This window comes from Zootermopsis nevadensis, unplaced genomic scaffold, assembly GCF_977971745.1.
Source record: "Zootermopsis nevadensis isolate Lab colony 2312 unplaced genomic scaffold, Znev_1.0 Znev_ptg000017l, whole genome shotgun sequence".
NCBI classification, from domain to species: Eukaryota; Metazoa; Arthropoda; class Insecta; order Blattodea; family Termopsidae; genus Zootermopsis; species Zootermopsis nevadensis.
The window spans coordinates 11,726,825-11,745,354 of record NW_028259149.1 but is presented as its reverse complement, the minus strand read 5'-3'; the positions used below and the strand labels follow the sequence as shown (position 1 = coordinate 11,745,354).

General features: G+C 33.1%; 1 protein-coding gene across 5 annotated transcripts in view; it reads left to right on the top strand.

Annotated features, from left to right (window-relative positions):
- KCNQ (KCNQ potassium channel) overlaps nucleotides 1–18,530 on the top strand; it is a 411,920-nt gene that overhangs the window by 365,869 nt on the left and 27,521 nt on the right. For 4 of the 5 annotated variants that reach the window (XM_087350438.1, XM_087350436.1, XM_087350434.1 and 1 more), the window contains 3 exons: nucleotides 6,115–6,185; nucleotides 11,203–11,330; nucleotides 18,154–18,250. In XM_087350438.1, coding sequence (XP_087206564.1) covers nucleotides 6,115–6,185; nucleotides 11,203–11,330; nucleotides 18,154–18,250 — 296 coding nt within the window. Of the gene's footprint in view, nucleotides 1–6,114; nucleotides 6,186–11,202; nucleotides 11,331–16,667; nucleotides 16,796–18,153; nucleotides 18,251–18,530 lie in introns of all 5 variants that reach the window. The other variant, XM_087350439.1, reaches the window with a different exon arrangement.

The window sequence follows — 18,530 nt, the reverse complement described above, 5'->3', positions numbered from 1 at the left end:
GCATTTACATATTTAAAAATTGGCTTCTACCTCATCGTGTCTCCATTACAAAGATATATCGCCTTTTATTTAGAGACTCATACGAAACCCTTAAATACACTCGGTAGGCAAAATGCATAGTTTCTGATTGTTTAAGTAGACGGTACATGTAATAAATTTAGAATTAACATAATTTGCTTAAAGATCATGTGGAATTTAAGTCACTGGATATAAATGAGGTAGTACTGATCTATTTCGATTATCTTACGCAGATATGGTGCCATATTTACAAAGAAAACGTTGCTCGGTTGGTCGCAAAGAAGATTCCGTGATAAATATATTTGTGTGCTCTTTTAATGAGCAGTATGTAGGTTTTTTCTTTTCTTAGTTTTAACACTTCACTTACATTTATAAGATCTCTTGTATTTCTTCTGGGAGACTTGGATGCGCGGAGAATATCAAATAAAAAGCTTAAACTTCATAAGATGTTACCGATAAAATACTGAGGCTCAGACCGAGTTGGTTCGTATCGTGGATTAAATGATGAGAAGCTGCAAATGATCCCGCAAGAAACTTTTCGGAAAGTAGACCCTTTAAAGCCAAAGCTCGCCCTAATAACATTTAAGAATTAAGTCCGTGCCGCAAAGAAAATACTGCAATTCATTACAAACAACTTATTAATACTGTTTAGGGTAGTAATAACTGTATACAGTTGGAACAATACGCAGCCCATAACAGTTTTCTAGTTGAATAAGCAAATTGAAACCACCTTCCCATACTAATATATTTAATCTTGGAATGGAGAAAATACGTTATTTCTTTCTTAACATTAGTTAATAAAAATACGTACGAATGATATGTAATGATCGGAAAAGTTCTGGAAATTGTTTATACGAAATGGTTCATTACATTTATTATTTGTGACGAAATAGATTTTATCGAAATTATATTTAAAATAATCTCAACATTCTTTGTGTAAAAACGTTGATTAATCTTCCAACAGCTGAAATTTTAGTTTTATTGGATTGGTAACATGTATTTACGACTACTAACAGGGTGTCACGGAAAACGTAGCTTGTTCTTACGTTCCATGGCGTGTGGTGAAGATGAATTCATCCAGCATCAGTATTCATTGCTGCTAGTGTCCTATTTCGTTCTTCACTTTAATAGCTTAGTTACATAATTTATTCACAGAAATATAGTGTTCGTGTGTAATTTTTTTTAAATATTACCGAGTTATATTTTTTTCGTAAATGCATTCCGGACTTTGTAAGATGTTTCAGTATTCAAACGTGAAGCGGAGAACTGTTGACCAATGAACGGTGTTACAGAGCCGTCATGTTCATTAGTTGCAGAGAAAGTTATCTATAAATATCGCAGTAATCCGGTGTCCGCTGCAAGGTTTCATTTGTGCCGCGAATTTTTGCAATAAACTGCATATTCGGACGTTATAGTTAGAGAAAAACAACTCGTATCTTTAATCATCGACAGTTTTATCCAACACGTGTAATGGTTTGCTTTCATATACTTATAGAGCAAGTATTTATAGGTAGATACATATTTATGGCCATGTGAAGATGTCTGCATTAAAAGTTCGAATACCCCGATTTCGTGAGGTGACATTTTGTGGCTTGCCGTCGTGTGTCTGACAAATGAAGGAAAGTTTCGGAACGCTATTCTGTGCAACAAACAAACCACTCATTTGCAGTTTACTCACAAAGTTTTAATATCTGTCGCTACCAGACATTATGGTAATGAGTTAAGCCTACTTTTGATATTGAATTGTACTAAATGTTGATAGAAAATTAAAACTAATATATTTTATGCAGGTATCTGAAAAAATATATATACACAATGCTGACGTATGTTGGCTGTGCGTATAAATCTTTATTTATTTATATATATATCTTAGAGATGCATTAAATTTGTCACTGACGATACTTCTGAAATATTAGTATTGAGCCCGTAAAAATATGAATCCATACAATGTAAAAACAACCATTTTAAATCCTTATACACGTACTTAAACATAAGAGGGATAACATCAAATGAAAGCAACTCGTGGCAACCATTTTTCGAAGTGCCACTTACATAATAGTCTCTACTTGTGACAGCACATTCATTACCCGTCCTCGAAAAAAATAAAACTAATCGCTGAAGCCTCCTATTTGTGGTACTATTTATTAGATCAATTTGGAATATCCCGCCGCTATCGATATTTATCGAAGTACTGCTTCACAGTTTTGAATATAAAATCAGGTCTTAAGACAGCTTATATTTAAGAAGTTTTATCATTTTAAGAATTAATTATTATAAATTTCAGTTATGAATGGCATTGAAAATAGAATTTTTGACGTTTGTTTACTGAAGGTATTCATAACCTGTGGAAAACTGAATAAATACAATATATTTTACAGATTAATATTTCCACTCCTAGCAGGCTTCATTGTGCATTGGAACCTGCATATTTCGTATCGAACACGGTAGATTAGAGGATTCATACAGTTCCATCTTAACATGTTCTGCTTCTCACGTCAATATATCGCAATTCTTATGTAAAAGAAATTTAGTAGGCCTGGTGTTTAATTTTCTGTGTCCGTCCAGTGTAATACGTTTATTTGTAACTTGTGGTCTGTCCGTTGTTCTGTGTATGTTCTCAGCATATTTCCTACGCCAAATGAACATCACACAATTTCAATTAATTATTTCCATGCTGCTTTATTGAGCCTGTTATCTTATGAATAAAATGAAAATGTGTGTACCGTATTTCAAAACAACATACACTTAATGTTTTTTTTTTGTTTTGGAGTGTAAATAATACCGTGTTAACCGTTCAGTTTTGAAAATTGCAAAAATACAGCTAATATTCTTCATGCTACAGAATAGATAAGCTGACATTGTCTGAGCTTCTAAGTAATGCTCATAGGCGGAGATATTTACATTTTACCTTGACATTTCTTCGTTCAAGGTAAACGAATGGTCTGGCCAAAAACTATGCCAATAGAGAGTCCTTTTTAATAATAAATCTCAGTGATCATATATAAATACGTTTTTGTAACTCTATTAAACTCAGATTTTAAATATTATATTGAATTTTTACTGTCGCGTTGTATTGCAGTTTATACAGAACTACATATTTTGTCTTAGTGAGGGTAGTTTGCCATTACAGTTTTAAGAAGAAATAGTGTTTTCTTCCTAAACGTCAACGAACCATTCCTTATTCCTGTTATGTTTCTTACGCTCTCTGTTTCCATGTGCTTAATAGGGACTCCTTGTGTCTTATTTGCACCTGGTCTAATATAGTCAGCGTGTGTCATGCTCTTATGTGTTTCACACTTCATTTCGCTTTTTCTGTGATACTGTAAATATATTTTTGTAATTTGCTTTATAGTTATGATTGTCATGTATCAAAGTGAAGGACTTGGTGAATGTAATGTGTTCTTTGTCTTATATCAGCTGGTGGGAGACTTAAAGGAGACAATTATTACGTTTTCATAGATTTTTGGAGCATACGGGAAAAAACAAAGACTACATTTTTGCGTCCCTCTATAACTAAGAAACTTGAAATTGGGCGAGAAATTTTCAATTTGTTTCCTGCAGCTTGGTGAGGAACCTAAAAGACGAAATTGCTGTATTTAAATGGATTTGGAAAATGGCCGAAAGGAATATAAGATATGATTGCTTAACGTTCATATATGTATTTAAGTTCCTTTAGTCTTAGTTTATATGCCTGTTACTGCAGATAATTCATGTGTAATAAACCCAGACTATCTTAAGCACAGGAGAATTTCATGTTGAAAAATTTGATGCAGTATCTGTGAATCACGAGCCCATACAAAAACAGAGTTTTTATAAAATAGTGTTGAATTTCAGATTTAAATATTGAAAGCGATAAAACAGAACAAAATAGTAAGATACAAATAACCGGGTTATTACCTTATTTCGGCATTAGTTTATTTTTTAGCTCGACGTACATCATACAAACCGTAACTCAGGTTTTACCATGAGTACTCTGGGTAACTGTAGTTCCCGACATCCTTTCTTTTAAATGTTGTGGTGACGTCGCTTTTGAGGAGAAAATTTTATCGTTTACGTAACCTACCCTTAAAAAATAAAAGTCATGGACTGAGGTGCAGCGAAAGGGAGGCCAGTCATTTGACTGCTCTGCACTTTCTTTTAAACTTTGCTCTGAAATGATAGTCACAAGACATAACCTAAATATGGGAGCTGTTAAAAATGTTATCTGGCAATCTTAACGGTATAAGAACCTGAACAAATACAAATTATAGACAGAAATGGATCAACAAATGGTAATATACCAATAGCCGTGGATGATTTTAAACTTGGCCCAGAAGTTATTTTTTAACACGTATACTGTCGTCTGTATCTCCCCTTCCTCCACGTAGACATAAATATTAAAGTAAATAGGCCTACTAAATCCGACGAAAGAATTCTAAACCAATGTGTTGATACATTTTACAGAGAGATGTGGGCACACTTTCACCAAGCTTTTCATTTACTTTTGCGATGAGATGGAATGATGTCTGCATGTTTATGTCACTACTCAAGAACTAATGCAAGATGCTTACAGACAATAGCGAATGGCATTTAGCTGCATTGCTCTCTAGTTTGGATGATGATAAGATTATTGGCTGAACACCTAAGGTGGACAATCCTTCATCTCATTCTGAGGTAAGTGTGCATGCAATTATAACTGAAATATTAAGTCACCAGCACAGATAAATCTGTTACTAATATGTTTATCTTTATATAAAAATTATTTCGTCGTTTTAGTTTGAATAAATACATCTAAATGTATTGACAAGAATGGAGATACATTTTTTCCCCAATCGCAACGTCTACAATGACCGGTCTTTGTAGTTCTACGGTTTCATACCGCGAAATGGTATGAGCAGGCATTTCATACAGATTCAACGCACGATTTGGCAGTAAGACAGAATCATGTCGAAAATATTATGTATATGCCTAATTTTATTCATCCATGTATCGAATCTCCAACATTTTAAAACGTGTGTACTTTAAAGCACTCGCGCAACACAATTAAAAAATTACTAAGATGGCTTTAATATGTAAGATTTGAGGTTTTCACAGCGGTGAGTATGAAGACAGAAATCTTCATGGCTTTAATACATTTTATCCTCTGGAGTTAGCCATGTCCTTTAATTAAGATAAAGTAAACAAGGACGGCGATTTTGTTTTTGTGGATTATATTAACTCATAACCTCCTTTACTATTCGAATTGTTAGTTAATTATGGATTGTGAAGTGAGAGGAAATTGAAAGTAATAAATCTTGATCTGTCGTGAGGTAATGGAGGAAAATTATAGCTTTGGGGGCTAGTAGCCTATCGACATTTCGAGTTCTTTACTATAGACTAAGCGTCATAGGAAGTTGACGGAACCACTAAGCTCTTCAGTATTGCTTCAAAATGCTAATCCGTTATAAGCAAGTAAACCAAACTCAGGATACAACAATGTCCCCACACTTGTTTGTATCGCCATTCTTCCATAAGTATGCGACCGCGTGTCACTGTAGTTTGTGGTTGACGTACGTACGTAGAATGTCTTGATAGACTGCAACACTACACTTAACGCCTGTAAATACACTACGTAAATCTTAACAGAACGCAAGGGGTGACCAAAAAATACGTAGCAAATAACACTAAACAGATATTTCATTAACACGTGTAGGTACTGTAATTGTTTTTTGGTTACCCTGTTTTGTGTCATCGTGTTTGTAGTAGGCATAATATGTTTTACATAGAAAATGTGTAAATATATTTAAAACGTTTTGCAAGTTATAATATTAGGCTAAATTTTATCTAATTGCGTAGCTACTAAACCCGGTCATTTTTAAAAAAAATCTTGTTTTAAATAATAAAAATATATCTTTAGGTGATTTCAGCATTTTGTTCGTCAAAAACAAGTTAATTCGTTTTAAACAATTACCATGGGATATAAAACATTTAAAATATTTTATTTTGATTTGTATTGCGTTTTAACTTGGAGAAAGCGTCTTTATTAAGACAGACTAAACGTAATCCATTCGCGGCTTTAGACGATGCGTGGATTCTGTAGTATGGAGTGACTGTGTCCTTTTTGTTGGTTTATTCCAGATGAAGACGAAGAACCGCGGTGCGTGCAGCTCACAAATCAACATAAGGGTGCCATCAGAGCGATACGGAAGGTAATACAGCATTTGCTTATCAATGTCGGAAGTCAATTTTTAACCAGGTAGCGCACGTAAATTTGAAAATTGGCAGGCCCAGTTATCAGAAGCGTTTAAATCTACTTAACTGAAATTTTGTATCACTTTGGAAGCATTTTAGTGTCCTTGCAGAACCTGGGATGTTCCTTTATATCGTATGTAATGTGCATCTTGCGTAAAATTCTAAGTACTGTTCTTCAAGTAGAATAATAGAAATGATTATGGAATACGAGGGATATATCAAATAAGTGTGCGTCCCCTCTGGGGAAAGAATGACTTCTTACATTTTATTCCAGTTAGGACTAACGCACTCCGCGGAGCGGAAGCTGAAAGTCGCTCGGCTGGCCAAGACATTTTCCACATTTTAATACCTAAGATTCATTACCGTATTTAAAAGACACCCCCACTGATCCACTTGAATCCAATCCGCACCCTTCCATCATATTTCTTTAAGAACTGCTGTAATGTTATTTTTGAAACTTAAATTCTGCTGTGTACGTCCAACTGTGTTGTAGTGGTAGCACTGTAGGTTTGTATTCGACAGTTACCCAGTTCAGATCTTGGCTGTGATATTGGCTATTCTGAATGATGTTTCTCGTGATTTTCCTCTCATACTTGGTGGGTTAGTGCATTGGAATAGGCTTTTTCGCTTCAAAAACATTTCGTATTCATGTCATCATCATTTCATTTCATTTCCACCTGATCCATGCTATATAACCCCTGCAGTTGAAGCAGTGTCATTCAATAATCTAAGAACAAATCAGTAAACTACCACAGAGTGAAATATATTTTTATGAATTAATTTTAGGTATCACAGCAATGTCGTTCTAGGAACATAAAATTTAAGTTGGGTGTATATCAAGATATACCTGGTTCGTTCTTATACTTTGCAACAATTCAACTGCATTGGTTATGTAGCTTTGAATGGGAGAAGGATTATAAATTAGTAATTGGAAATAATATGAAAGGAAGCTATTTCTTCTACAAATAGCCCTTATACTGTAAAATAGTAAAGTTTGTACCACTATACGCCATGTAGGCGCTTGGGGTGAGTGGAGGTATAGCTCCTCTCTTTCTTAACCTCGGCACTAGATGGGGTGAGTGGTCGGCATCACTCCCCGGCCGGCTTTACCCCCGGGAAAGGACCACGGTACCCACTGTAGAGGAGGCTGGGTGGGCCCCAGAGCAGATGCTAGAGGAAAAATCCTCTGTCTCCGTCGGGGATCGAACCCCAGTCGTCCAGCCCGTAGCTAGTCACTATACTGACTGAACTATCCCGGCTCATATACAATTGAATTACAATCTGATTTTCTAAACATTTAAATCATATTTATGTGACTTTATTTATAATTTATACCACAAATCATTTCTTATCATTGCAATAAAGTAACTTTCAGGAACATGAAGACTGAAAATATTAACCACAAGTGTTGTTAGAGACTGAATGTAGTGTTCCGACACAGTGTTTGAAAGTGTTTAAAACTAGGGGTTGATATTTAAAGCAAAATCTTTGGTGTCGTGGATAAAGGAATAAAAGTAATTGATAAATATTTTCATAAATAAAACTAAAACTGTCTCTCAAGAAACTGATCCCAGTCCCAAACACTAAGTGTTACAACACAGTTTAAAATAATGGATCGTGCTAATTTGGCATTATAGCTGTCATTCAATAGAAGGTGTCTTAAGTATGTTTCTTCTTGGAGTTGAATATGTTGTGTTTTCACTTTGATATTTCAGATGACAAGAAGATGGTGCAGATTAGCTAACATACTTTTTTTTAATTTAAGATGTCAAGAGTATTATATTTATTCACACAATTTCTCATCTTAAACTTCTAGGAGAAAATAATTTATTTTGCTTTTCTCATAAGCTGAGTTTCCAAGTTCAGTTTATCAGATATTTCTTTGGTCATTGATTTTTGAACTCATTCTTGAAATTCGTTGTACCTACTCGACTTACTTTTTGGCAGAATACAGTGGATTTGAGGTGACAGTGCAACACAAAAAATAACTGCATATTTTAACTGGAAGTAATTCTGTTTTCTTGACTATAAAATGTATTGGTTGTTGTTACATCATCATTATCATCATCTTAAAAATGAGAAAACTATTCCCTTCTGTTTTGTGGAATAACAAATTATGTGATTAAATACAGTCTGTTGTTTGTATAAATTGAGTGATTACAAAATGGTACTAGCTTTGATCAAAGAATTTATATTAATCAGATTTAGAAAAAGTAAGAAAATAAATCCAGAAAAATATTTTGGGCATTACTTTCTGTGTGCTTATAGTAATAGAAACAATTGTGTTATTTTGACCAAATTGCTTATATAGAAACTAGAAACCATCAGTGCAATATCACTTTTTTAAAATGCTCTGTACATCTACACAGACTGTTTAACAGCAGTGGTTTTAGCTTGTAACAGATGTGTGTAGATACCTATAAATGAAACGGAATGATAGAAAATGTAATTAGTAATTCATTAGGTTGAGTACCAGATTATTCTTATTCCTAAAATAATTTTCAAACTTGTGGATTGACTTTTTAATAAGTTTCCATCTCCTTGCGGTGTACCTTCCTCTCTTCTAAAACATGTCCATGTTTCTAGTACTTATAGTAGTATCTTTATCAGAAATCTCATATATTTTATATTTTCTGTATATATCTTTATTCTATAAAAAGTCTTAGCTTAATGTTAATATTTTGAAGCCTTTCCAGTTATTACATTTATCATATTTTAGATCTTTCCATTTATTTCCGTTACTATGTTTTTCCCCCATTTCTTGAGAGTTCAGCAGATTTCCAGGTTATCTATACCATAAAATGTTTCCACTACTGAATATTATCTCATCATTATGTATCTTATACATCACTCGTATGTGTATGTATAACACAATTATGACCATCCAGATCTACAAACTTAATTTCAAGTGTACTTCATTTGGTTTGAGGTTTGTTGGATTTATTAATAATTTGGTTTTCATTTATATGTATTCATCTACAAAAATATTAATTGTGCTGATTTTCACAATAATAATAGATTAACAATTATGATTTTGTCATGGCAGTGACTTGATTAAAATATTGTGTAACATTTAAAATAAAGTATCATTCCACAATTACAGTAGTCAAATCAACATAAAACCACTTCTGTAATAAAATACATATTTCTCTGAGACTCAGACTAGCTTGAGTTATATACTGTGTTTTGCTGCTTCATCTAATAAAATAATTTTAAATTATCTGTAAATTTGGGTAACATGTTTCTGTGGATATGGGAGTATAGTTATAAGACTAAATTATTCATTCAGAATCAGTATAACTTTCCAAATTACCAGATAATATCCACAGAGGGGACATAACTCAGTTCCACATGGCTACTTAAATTTGCCCTTCAATTAACATAAACCACATAATATAGATTATATACCAATATAATGTCACATCTGCTGCATTATATAAAGAATAGGCGAGCTATGAGTCCTTATGCTTGGTGGGCTTGTGTACATTCCCTTGGTCAAGCAACACTTATATTTATTTATATACTAGCAGAGTGCTTGGAGTGTTACATTGGGAAAATTTGACATATGCTTACATTTCTTAACAATTTTTATTGCCTGATCATTTCATATATATCCTTGAATATCATAGAAAAGAATTATTATTGTCCCTACAGCAGACACCTTCGAGACTTGAATCCAAGAGAGTTTTTGTATTTGTGACTACAATTCCTGTAATCTCTTCACCAAAACAAACAAATATGGCCTTACTGCCATTCTTATGTGGTGCTTAGTTTTGATGTTTGCAGCATTCTGTAAAATCTAGGTCCTTACAATATCTGTAAGAAACAAAAATGACATGATTTGTTATGAAATTTTCAGGTTTGTGTCTTTTATTTAGATATAAGAGCAATTAGAGGTAGTTATAAAACTTGTATAATGTTTAACAGAAAATCGAATGAGCAAGTTGTATGTTACAATAGTGACAGAGTACAATCTACGTTGTTTTGTGTCATGTAAATAAAAATTTAGTAATTCAAAACCATAATGACGATAGAAACAGGCTCACTTGAGTAGCATGTATTTCGTCCACTGAAAAATTCCTTGTTAAACCCAAACAGATTCCTGGAGAACTGATTGCAAAAGAGTTTATGATTATAACACTTTCGATGGCTGTCTTCTGGGTTGTAGCAGTGTGTAGTCTGGTAGAAGTTTATCAGCATTTCAGAGGTCCTTGCTGCCTCCATCATAAGTCTCATTGCCCTAATGATGGAGGCAGCAAGGACCTCTGAAACGGTGGTAACCTTCTACCGGATTACATGGTGCTACAACCCAGAAGACAGCCATCTTCAGATTTAGTGCCATGAAAATCTGAAATTCTAATTAGAACACTTACTAAATATTGTACTTATCACAAAGTATCATAAAGTAGAACTGCAAAATAACTTGTTTGTAATTTTAAATGTGTCTAGCAGTCACTTGTTAAAATGTACAACAATGAAATATGATCAAATTTCATTTCCATACAAGGCAATTCACCAACTTTCTTCCCAGAGTCTTTATTCTGTCTACATAAACTCTGTGTTGATAAATTTTGCAGTTTGGACAAAATATGTAATGTTACCTTCTACCAAAGATTTTATGGGTTCTTGCTTCTCCATTTCCCAATTATAAAATTATCATACTTGCTTTATTGGTAAATTATAATGAAATGATCCAGGAGACCAGACAGCCAGGCTGAGAATATAATGTAGATGTTTGCTTTTTTGTTACTTTACTGCCATTTATAAAGAACTTACTATCTTCTAAAATTATTTTAGTAGAATGATCGGTTATTTTGTTCAATATAATACAAAACTTTATGCAAATATTATGACAGATTTTATAAATAACAACGAATAAAGCTAGTCTGTTCTCAGATAAATAAAATCAAATGATAAGTATCCAGCTTGATATTGTTTTTTTTTTCTTTCTTCCCACTCCATTTAATGCTATAGATGAAGTACTTTGTAGCTCGACGCAAGTTCAAGGAGGCACTGAAGCCATACGATGTAAAGGATGTGATTGAGCAGTATTCAGCGGGGCATGTTGACTTGCTTGGCCGGGTTAAGAACGTGCAACAGAGGTACTCAATATTGTAGTCTCTGTCTGTCGCAGCCTGAAGAGAACCTTGGACTGTGTAAACAAACCCATCCTCTGGAACTCTGCATCATAATACAGTTGTGTAATAATTTCAATCATATCAGTGTAAACTGTTTCATAAAATTTGATTGTCCTCTTGAATGATATGCTTAGAAATTATTCAAATTTAAACCAAAAAACATAGAATACACAACATTAGTTCCTATTTATTATTTTTATTATACTCTCACTGCATTTATACCTTCAAATGTGTTGCAACACATTCCTCCTTTAACCTTGACAATTCATATATCAGTATAACATCAATAAACCAGTATGTATTTAAAAGACAGAAGAAAAATTATGTTACTTTAAAATATACTTTTATATTGAATTATGCCTATAAAACAAAATAACATGAAAAATGTCAAAATACTGCCTGTTGACTCATTACAGGTCTACAGGCAAAATTTATTTGTAGGAGATGGTATATATATATTGTGGATATTGGTAGCCCCATATTTCTTAGGTAAATTTGTATCATCAACACAGTTACCTTCATACTGATTTAGTGCAATATTGTGACACAGATCCTCTATATCTGGGTGTAAAGATGGTAATACAGTAACACTGTCTTAAGTTGTCGTTATATCAGTACACCGTTGAAGAACACAATTAAAAGTATTCTAAAAATGTATGGGTAACTAGTTCTAAATAAGAATGTTATAGTCACTGTTTTCTGCTATGAGTTCATATATTTATTTTATAAAGTTGTCTTAATCTTTTTAAATGTTTGTCTCCTTTGAGTTCATAGTCTCATGATGAACATCTTTCATTGTCTCATATACAGAAAAATGCTTAACATGACCATATCTTTCAAAATCCTTTCCTGCTCATCGTTCATAATCTCAGATGACATGCTACAGTTTAAATAACATCATAAAAGAACTTAAGAATCAGTTGACTTCAAATTTTAACAAAAATGGATTAATTAAATAAAATCAGATTTCTTGAAGATGTTTACCAAACATGACATACATTAATAAAGTTTTGTGCTCGAGAAATGCATCAGGTTTTGCTACATTTGTCTTAGATTCACTCCAGCCATTGAAGTATTAGATGAAACACTTGACAAGGTATGGACATTTCTTGGACCACAAATGAAACTGTGGATGTTCACCGAAGCTTCCTCATAACTTTTTGTCACACAAAATTGAATCCAATACAAATCAGTTTTAACCTATAAGAAGATACAGCTGTTTTTTATTTTTAATACTTATCATATGGTAATACAGGATTTAAACCCCAGTACTACAGGGCTATTGGTCAAACTTTAAATCTAGGACTAACAGTTTAGCATATGCTACTGTGATGTGCAGCTAGCTGGACCATATGTAAGTTCTTACCAAGAATTATTGTCTTAATCCTAACTCTATGGAAGAGACGGAGTGGTCACTCATCTATGTCTAGGTCTCTGAAATAGTCCCTTTCTTTACATTTTCCAGATAAAATTCTGTATGTATTTCTTATCTTTGCCGTACACTGTATGTGCCCCACCCATCTCACCCCCTAAACTTCATGACCATAATAATATATGGTTAGGAGTACACATTATGAAACTCACTTTTATTATATTATAATTGTTCATTACAGAAATGCATACTCATTCATTGGTACAAAATTGTTTCAATTCAAATGGAGACAAAGTTATGTTCTCCAGTAATCCATTTTGTGATTTTGTTGTGGAGGATGGGTTCTGTTACCACTTAATATGTTGCAGCTGATGTACCCCGGTGCTAACAGTAATGTGCTATGTTCTTTGAGTTCCAACAGCTTACCATGTGTAACATTCTTTCCAAGAGATATCATTCACTTCCTTACATTATATAAATTATTCTGAGTTTCACTGCAATGATGAGGTTACCAGGAGTTTGAAGTGAGACATGAGTGAAATTTTAGTTCTGAATAATGTTTACACATCCATAAGTTATTGCCAGCTCTAACTCATAACCAGACAGTGCACAAATATAATCCTGAGTCCAGTGGCCTTGCCTGGAATTTTTGGTCCTTCCATGTCAACACCAGTTTTTTCTAAAATTCTTACTCATTATCTAAATACTGAAGAGTAAACTCAGTAATGTTACAGATGTATTAATTATGATAAGGCCTCTGTGTTTTTGATGTTAAATATTTTTATGTTTGATAATACCTATAGACTATTACAATTTTTATTTGTTGTTAAGACATTGAAAGACAAAGAAACATGAACTAGCTTTCAACAAAAATAAGTACTTTAAAGTTGGCTGAAAAAGGAAAAATATACTTGGTAAGCAGTTCAACATCAGCTGCTAGATTCTTGTTCCATGAACATTTAGAACATAAAATTTACTAAATTGTTTGATTTTTCATAATTTAATCTCAGTGCTTTAGTTGTGTGTTCTTTCTTTAAATTAAGAATTTTTCTTTACCAGTATCCCAATATTTGTACAGATAAATACTCATAACGTATGAATGACTTTTTGTACTGTGAACTTGAAGGGGGAGAAACCTTGTAGATTCCATGTAAGGAAAGATAATAGGACTATTCAGAACAAAAGTCCTGAGAAACTGGTAGCTGGAGAGACATATTGTAAACTCTCAGTGACCTACATAGAAGACACGCAGTATGAAATATTACTGTCTGTATGTGCTTTAACATTTCCTTCTCTACTTATGTACCATCAGTCTGACATGGATAATCAAAATTAATATATCTTAAATTACAGTAAATATTTTATTTAACAAAAAACTTGACTCAGATTTTAAATTACAGTGTTTTTCTTTTCTTTCTAATGTCTCCACAATGCCTTATTTTTTCACTGCTTGGTAAGAAAACCTCAAGTGAAATGTAATTTGTATTACTTTGTCACTTAACAAGATGAGTTGAAATGTAATTCAGCTGAATGCCTGAGAGGTGTTATGGGAAACACTGACATCTATTCCTGTTTCAGAAATAGAACATTTGTTAACTTTTTGACAATTTAAGAAGCACCTGAAGAACGTCCTCTCACTCACTTCTCTTATCCCTGTGCCAAATACCAAATTTGTAGCTTCTTTAATGATGCTGTCAGTAGGTCATACTATATGGTGTCAAATAATAGGATGATTAATGAGAAATGATTTGAAATGTATATGGAAGGAAATGGTTATAGCCTAATTAAGGTACTATTTCTGGTATTTGACTAGAGGGACTGAGGAAAACCATGAAAACCTTAGTCAGGATATACAGTCTCTGGCTGAAGACAGAAATTGTATTAATGTTATATTTTGTGTGCTTCCGGATCTCATTTTCAAGTTGGCAAAGTTGCAAAGTTATTAGGAATTGAATGGTAGCTCTTATGTCTTAGCACCATCACGTGTTGTGGTCTCGGCTTGTCTAACTCCAGTCTTTGTGTGTATGTGTGAACTGTGTCAACAGTATGACATGCTGTGAAATGCATTGATTGATTGATTGATCCATGTTTGTTCTTGTTAGTGCGTCTCGTCATGTGATGCTGCAGTAAAACATCTTCACTGCTACTCTTCTTCTTGTGCCATTGTCTAGTAGTGGCTTCCAACCTGTAAAACACACCTCACTGTTGATACTCATTTTACAGTTTTTTGTGTCCCTTTACTACTACCATCATCATCACCACCACCACCACCATCATCATTATCATAGTTGGTTTCTGTCATATTTTTGTGCTCTCGTGCTGGAAATTTGGAAATTTAAACTTTTATACCATTGATCCACTTGCTATGGTGGTATAAGTTTCATAATGTAAGGTGTGACTGAAAAGATGTTGGAAGTCATTAGTCTTTAGTACTAACAATACTGCAAAGCTTTCTTTCCTTCTGAAGCTGGCATGAGCAAGAGAAATAATCGCACTTCAGTCATTTCTTTCTTTGATGTTATTTGTCTTTCAGAATTATAATGATTAATTCTAGAATGTTCTCAACATAGATTCAGTGTAGAGATTTCATTTCTAATATTTGTCATGAATGCATAATGCAGTATAGCTCTTAGAAAGGCAAGTGAAATGTGATTTATTTCTGAAAAGAGGATATGTGTCTGTAAACATGTTTTGCACAACTGGAGTGTGGAGTGGCACATTTCTAAGAATACCCTTACTTGAAAATGTTCACCTATCTCAAAATATACCTCATTGTTCTGAACAGTAACAATTTGAAATTTATTAGAAATTCACTGTTCTTCTTTCTGCAGTAATTATACAATTAAAATCCAATAACTATACACTTTGAATGTAGACAGAAAGACATCTATAAAAAAATGTATTATTAGTATAACAAAAATTTGTATAAAGGTGGTATATCTTTATGAAAATTTGGCTTATTTCATTGTGTTCAGTATCAGTACTCATTGGTCATATATAAGCAAATGCTTCCTTACAATTATAAATCAATTTGTAAGATGGTATTTCTTGCTCTTCAGTATTTATTAATTGCTGGGTGATACAAATGCGTAGCACAACTTCCTTCGGAGGGGAAGTAAAGCCGGCGGTCCCATGTCATAGATTTACAGCATGTAAAAGAACCTTGCGAGCATGATACGAGATGTTTAGTAAGAAAAAATTCAGCGGCCATTTCTCACCCAAGTCTCTCCTGATTCACTGCTTCACTGCTAGATGGCTCTGGCAGTCAAATCAGGAGTGTGTAGAAATTGTGCAGAGTCAGTGGGCTAGTCACTCACTACTCTTAAATGCACGCTTTAAAGACTATGAAACCTCCAAAAGGAGGCCCTATGCTCCACTTAGGAGTTACAGGAACTATCTATTTATCATGTCATAAACTAGTTTAACAGGTTATAATCTCAAATTTCATTTGGTTCTTCAAATTATTACAATTCGATTTTTATTCTATTGAATTTTAGTTATTTGAAGCAAAGGTACTATGGTACCAGCAGTTACATTGTTGATAGAATGGTTATAATTCCTATCTTCACAATTGTTTCCTTAGCCAAATTTATATATCTTGTGAGGGTGTAGGTGCACGTGTTACCCATCTTACCGCATCTCTGAATATAAGATACATGTATTTTATATTATGTTGCACGACAAAAGCCAATTTGAGTTTTATTTAACTTGGTGTTTAAAAATGGTTGTTGGCAGACAGATAAATATGATCAAGCAAGTCATTATTTGCAGAAGGAAACATAAAAACTGCAAGAACTGACATGCAAGTTTCTTTGTTGTGCTCAAACACTTATGTAATGTCTTCTGTTTTGTGGTATGTCTCTTCGTCAATGTGGTTTGTGGTGTGTCTCACGGTTACGAATGGTGTTTATTTATTGTCTTGCCCGTAGCTGAAGTATTTTGTGGCACGTAAGAAGTTCAGAGAAGCTCTTAAACCTTATGATGTTAAGGATGTGATAGAGCAATATTCTTCTGGGCATGCAGAACTCTTGAACCGAGTTAGAAACCTTCAATTCAGGTAGGTTTATTAATCAGTTCAGTGTTGCTTCTTTTTCATCAGCTGTAATATATACAAACTTTTTGTTCTAAAGCTTCAAATATCTGTTGTCTCTCTTTTTTAGATCATTGTATGTACTCACCAGCAGCAAAATATTTGTAATTAATAAAAAATAAATGGCACATAATGTGTGGAGTAAATATTTTAGCTACTGATATTTAAACAGAAAGAAAATAAGGAATGAAATTTATTTTATCTATATATTCTTGAAACTTACAAGTCATTTTTTGAAAGATAATGTTTTTCAATAAAATTAGGGACCATATTACATAAAATATTTGAAACGAAGAAAAGACTGTCTATAAATAGCTATGTATATTTCCCCTTGAATAGTTCTAATTTACAATCCTTGACATTTTTTAATGAGAAAATACAAACACCTCTAATTCATTGCCATAAAGCGAAGGTTCTTCATATAATGTATATATTCAGAACAGTAACTTTTATGAAAATTAAAAGTAAAAAGTCATAAAATTTTATAAAAGTGATATAAGCTGGACTCTGATTTTTCAAATACTATAGAGGTTTGATCTTGTTATATAACTTGGTCATTGCTGAAGCAAATGACAGTATTTCCATTAACTATATTTTGTTAAAGTGTTATACAGCACAACTTTTATATTCTAAAATTCTGAAGGCAGTTTTGAATTAATTTGTTAAATTACAAAACAATTGATTCTCTCATATGAAGAGTTGATCCACTGATCTTCAGTAAAGACATTGCATTCTCATTCCAAAGGCTACATATGCAGATGTTTCTGTGTTAATGTCAGAGCATTCAACTGTATCACAGCTTATACTTGGGAAATTACAAAGTCTGTCTGATTGATACTCACACTTCAGATGTAGATCTCTTCATCATGTCACTTGGGCAGAGGACAGCAAGGACAATAAAATATTAGAAAAGGTGTTTGCCACAATCTGCATTTTACGAGAAAAGTATGAAGCATAAAACTAGTTAGAATATATGTTAGCCTACATGAAGAAATATCCTGTACTGGAATTGTATATTATAAAAGAGTGCCTTCATTGAATACGTTCTTATTGTTTTCAGAGCTAACATAGCTAATAATTTCAAAATTTTAAATGTGACTCACAGTCCAAATAATGACTAAATTCTATAACTGAAAATACCTTTTCATCATTTTCATATAAAAAATAGGAGAGAATTATGTGAAATTATAGTAATTGGACATTATCCTCTCTTATACATCATATATAAGCTTTCCACGCTAAGTTCATAACATAACACCAAACTTTGAAAGAGTACTGTTTGTCTGTATACATCCAATAGAAATTACCTCAAAGATTTTTTACAGGTTGGACCAGATACTTGGCAAGCAAGGATCCAAAGCAAAAGATGTTTATGCCTCCAAAATTAGTTTAGCTTCAAGAGTGGTCAAAGTTGAAAGACAGGTGAGAAAGACTTTGTCTTAAAAATAAATATAGAATAAATAATGTCTTCCTATGTTTAACCATTAACTCATTAACATACATAATTTTCATCCCACTTATGAGTCAGTATTATTCAGCATAGCAATTGTAGTTTTAATTAGGAATGATGAAATGTATAAAGTTAAACAAAGTCATGAAGAATTATATTTTGCACTGAATGACACACTTCAGCAACAAGCCTCAACGTAGCCAGCCCATAAACAGTTTTTCCATGTGATTTATTTAAACTATGTTTACAAGT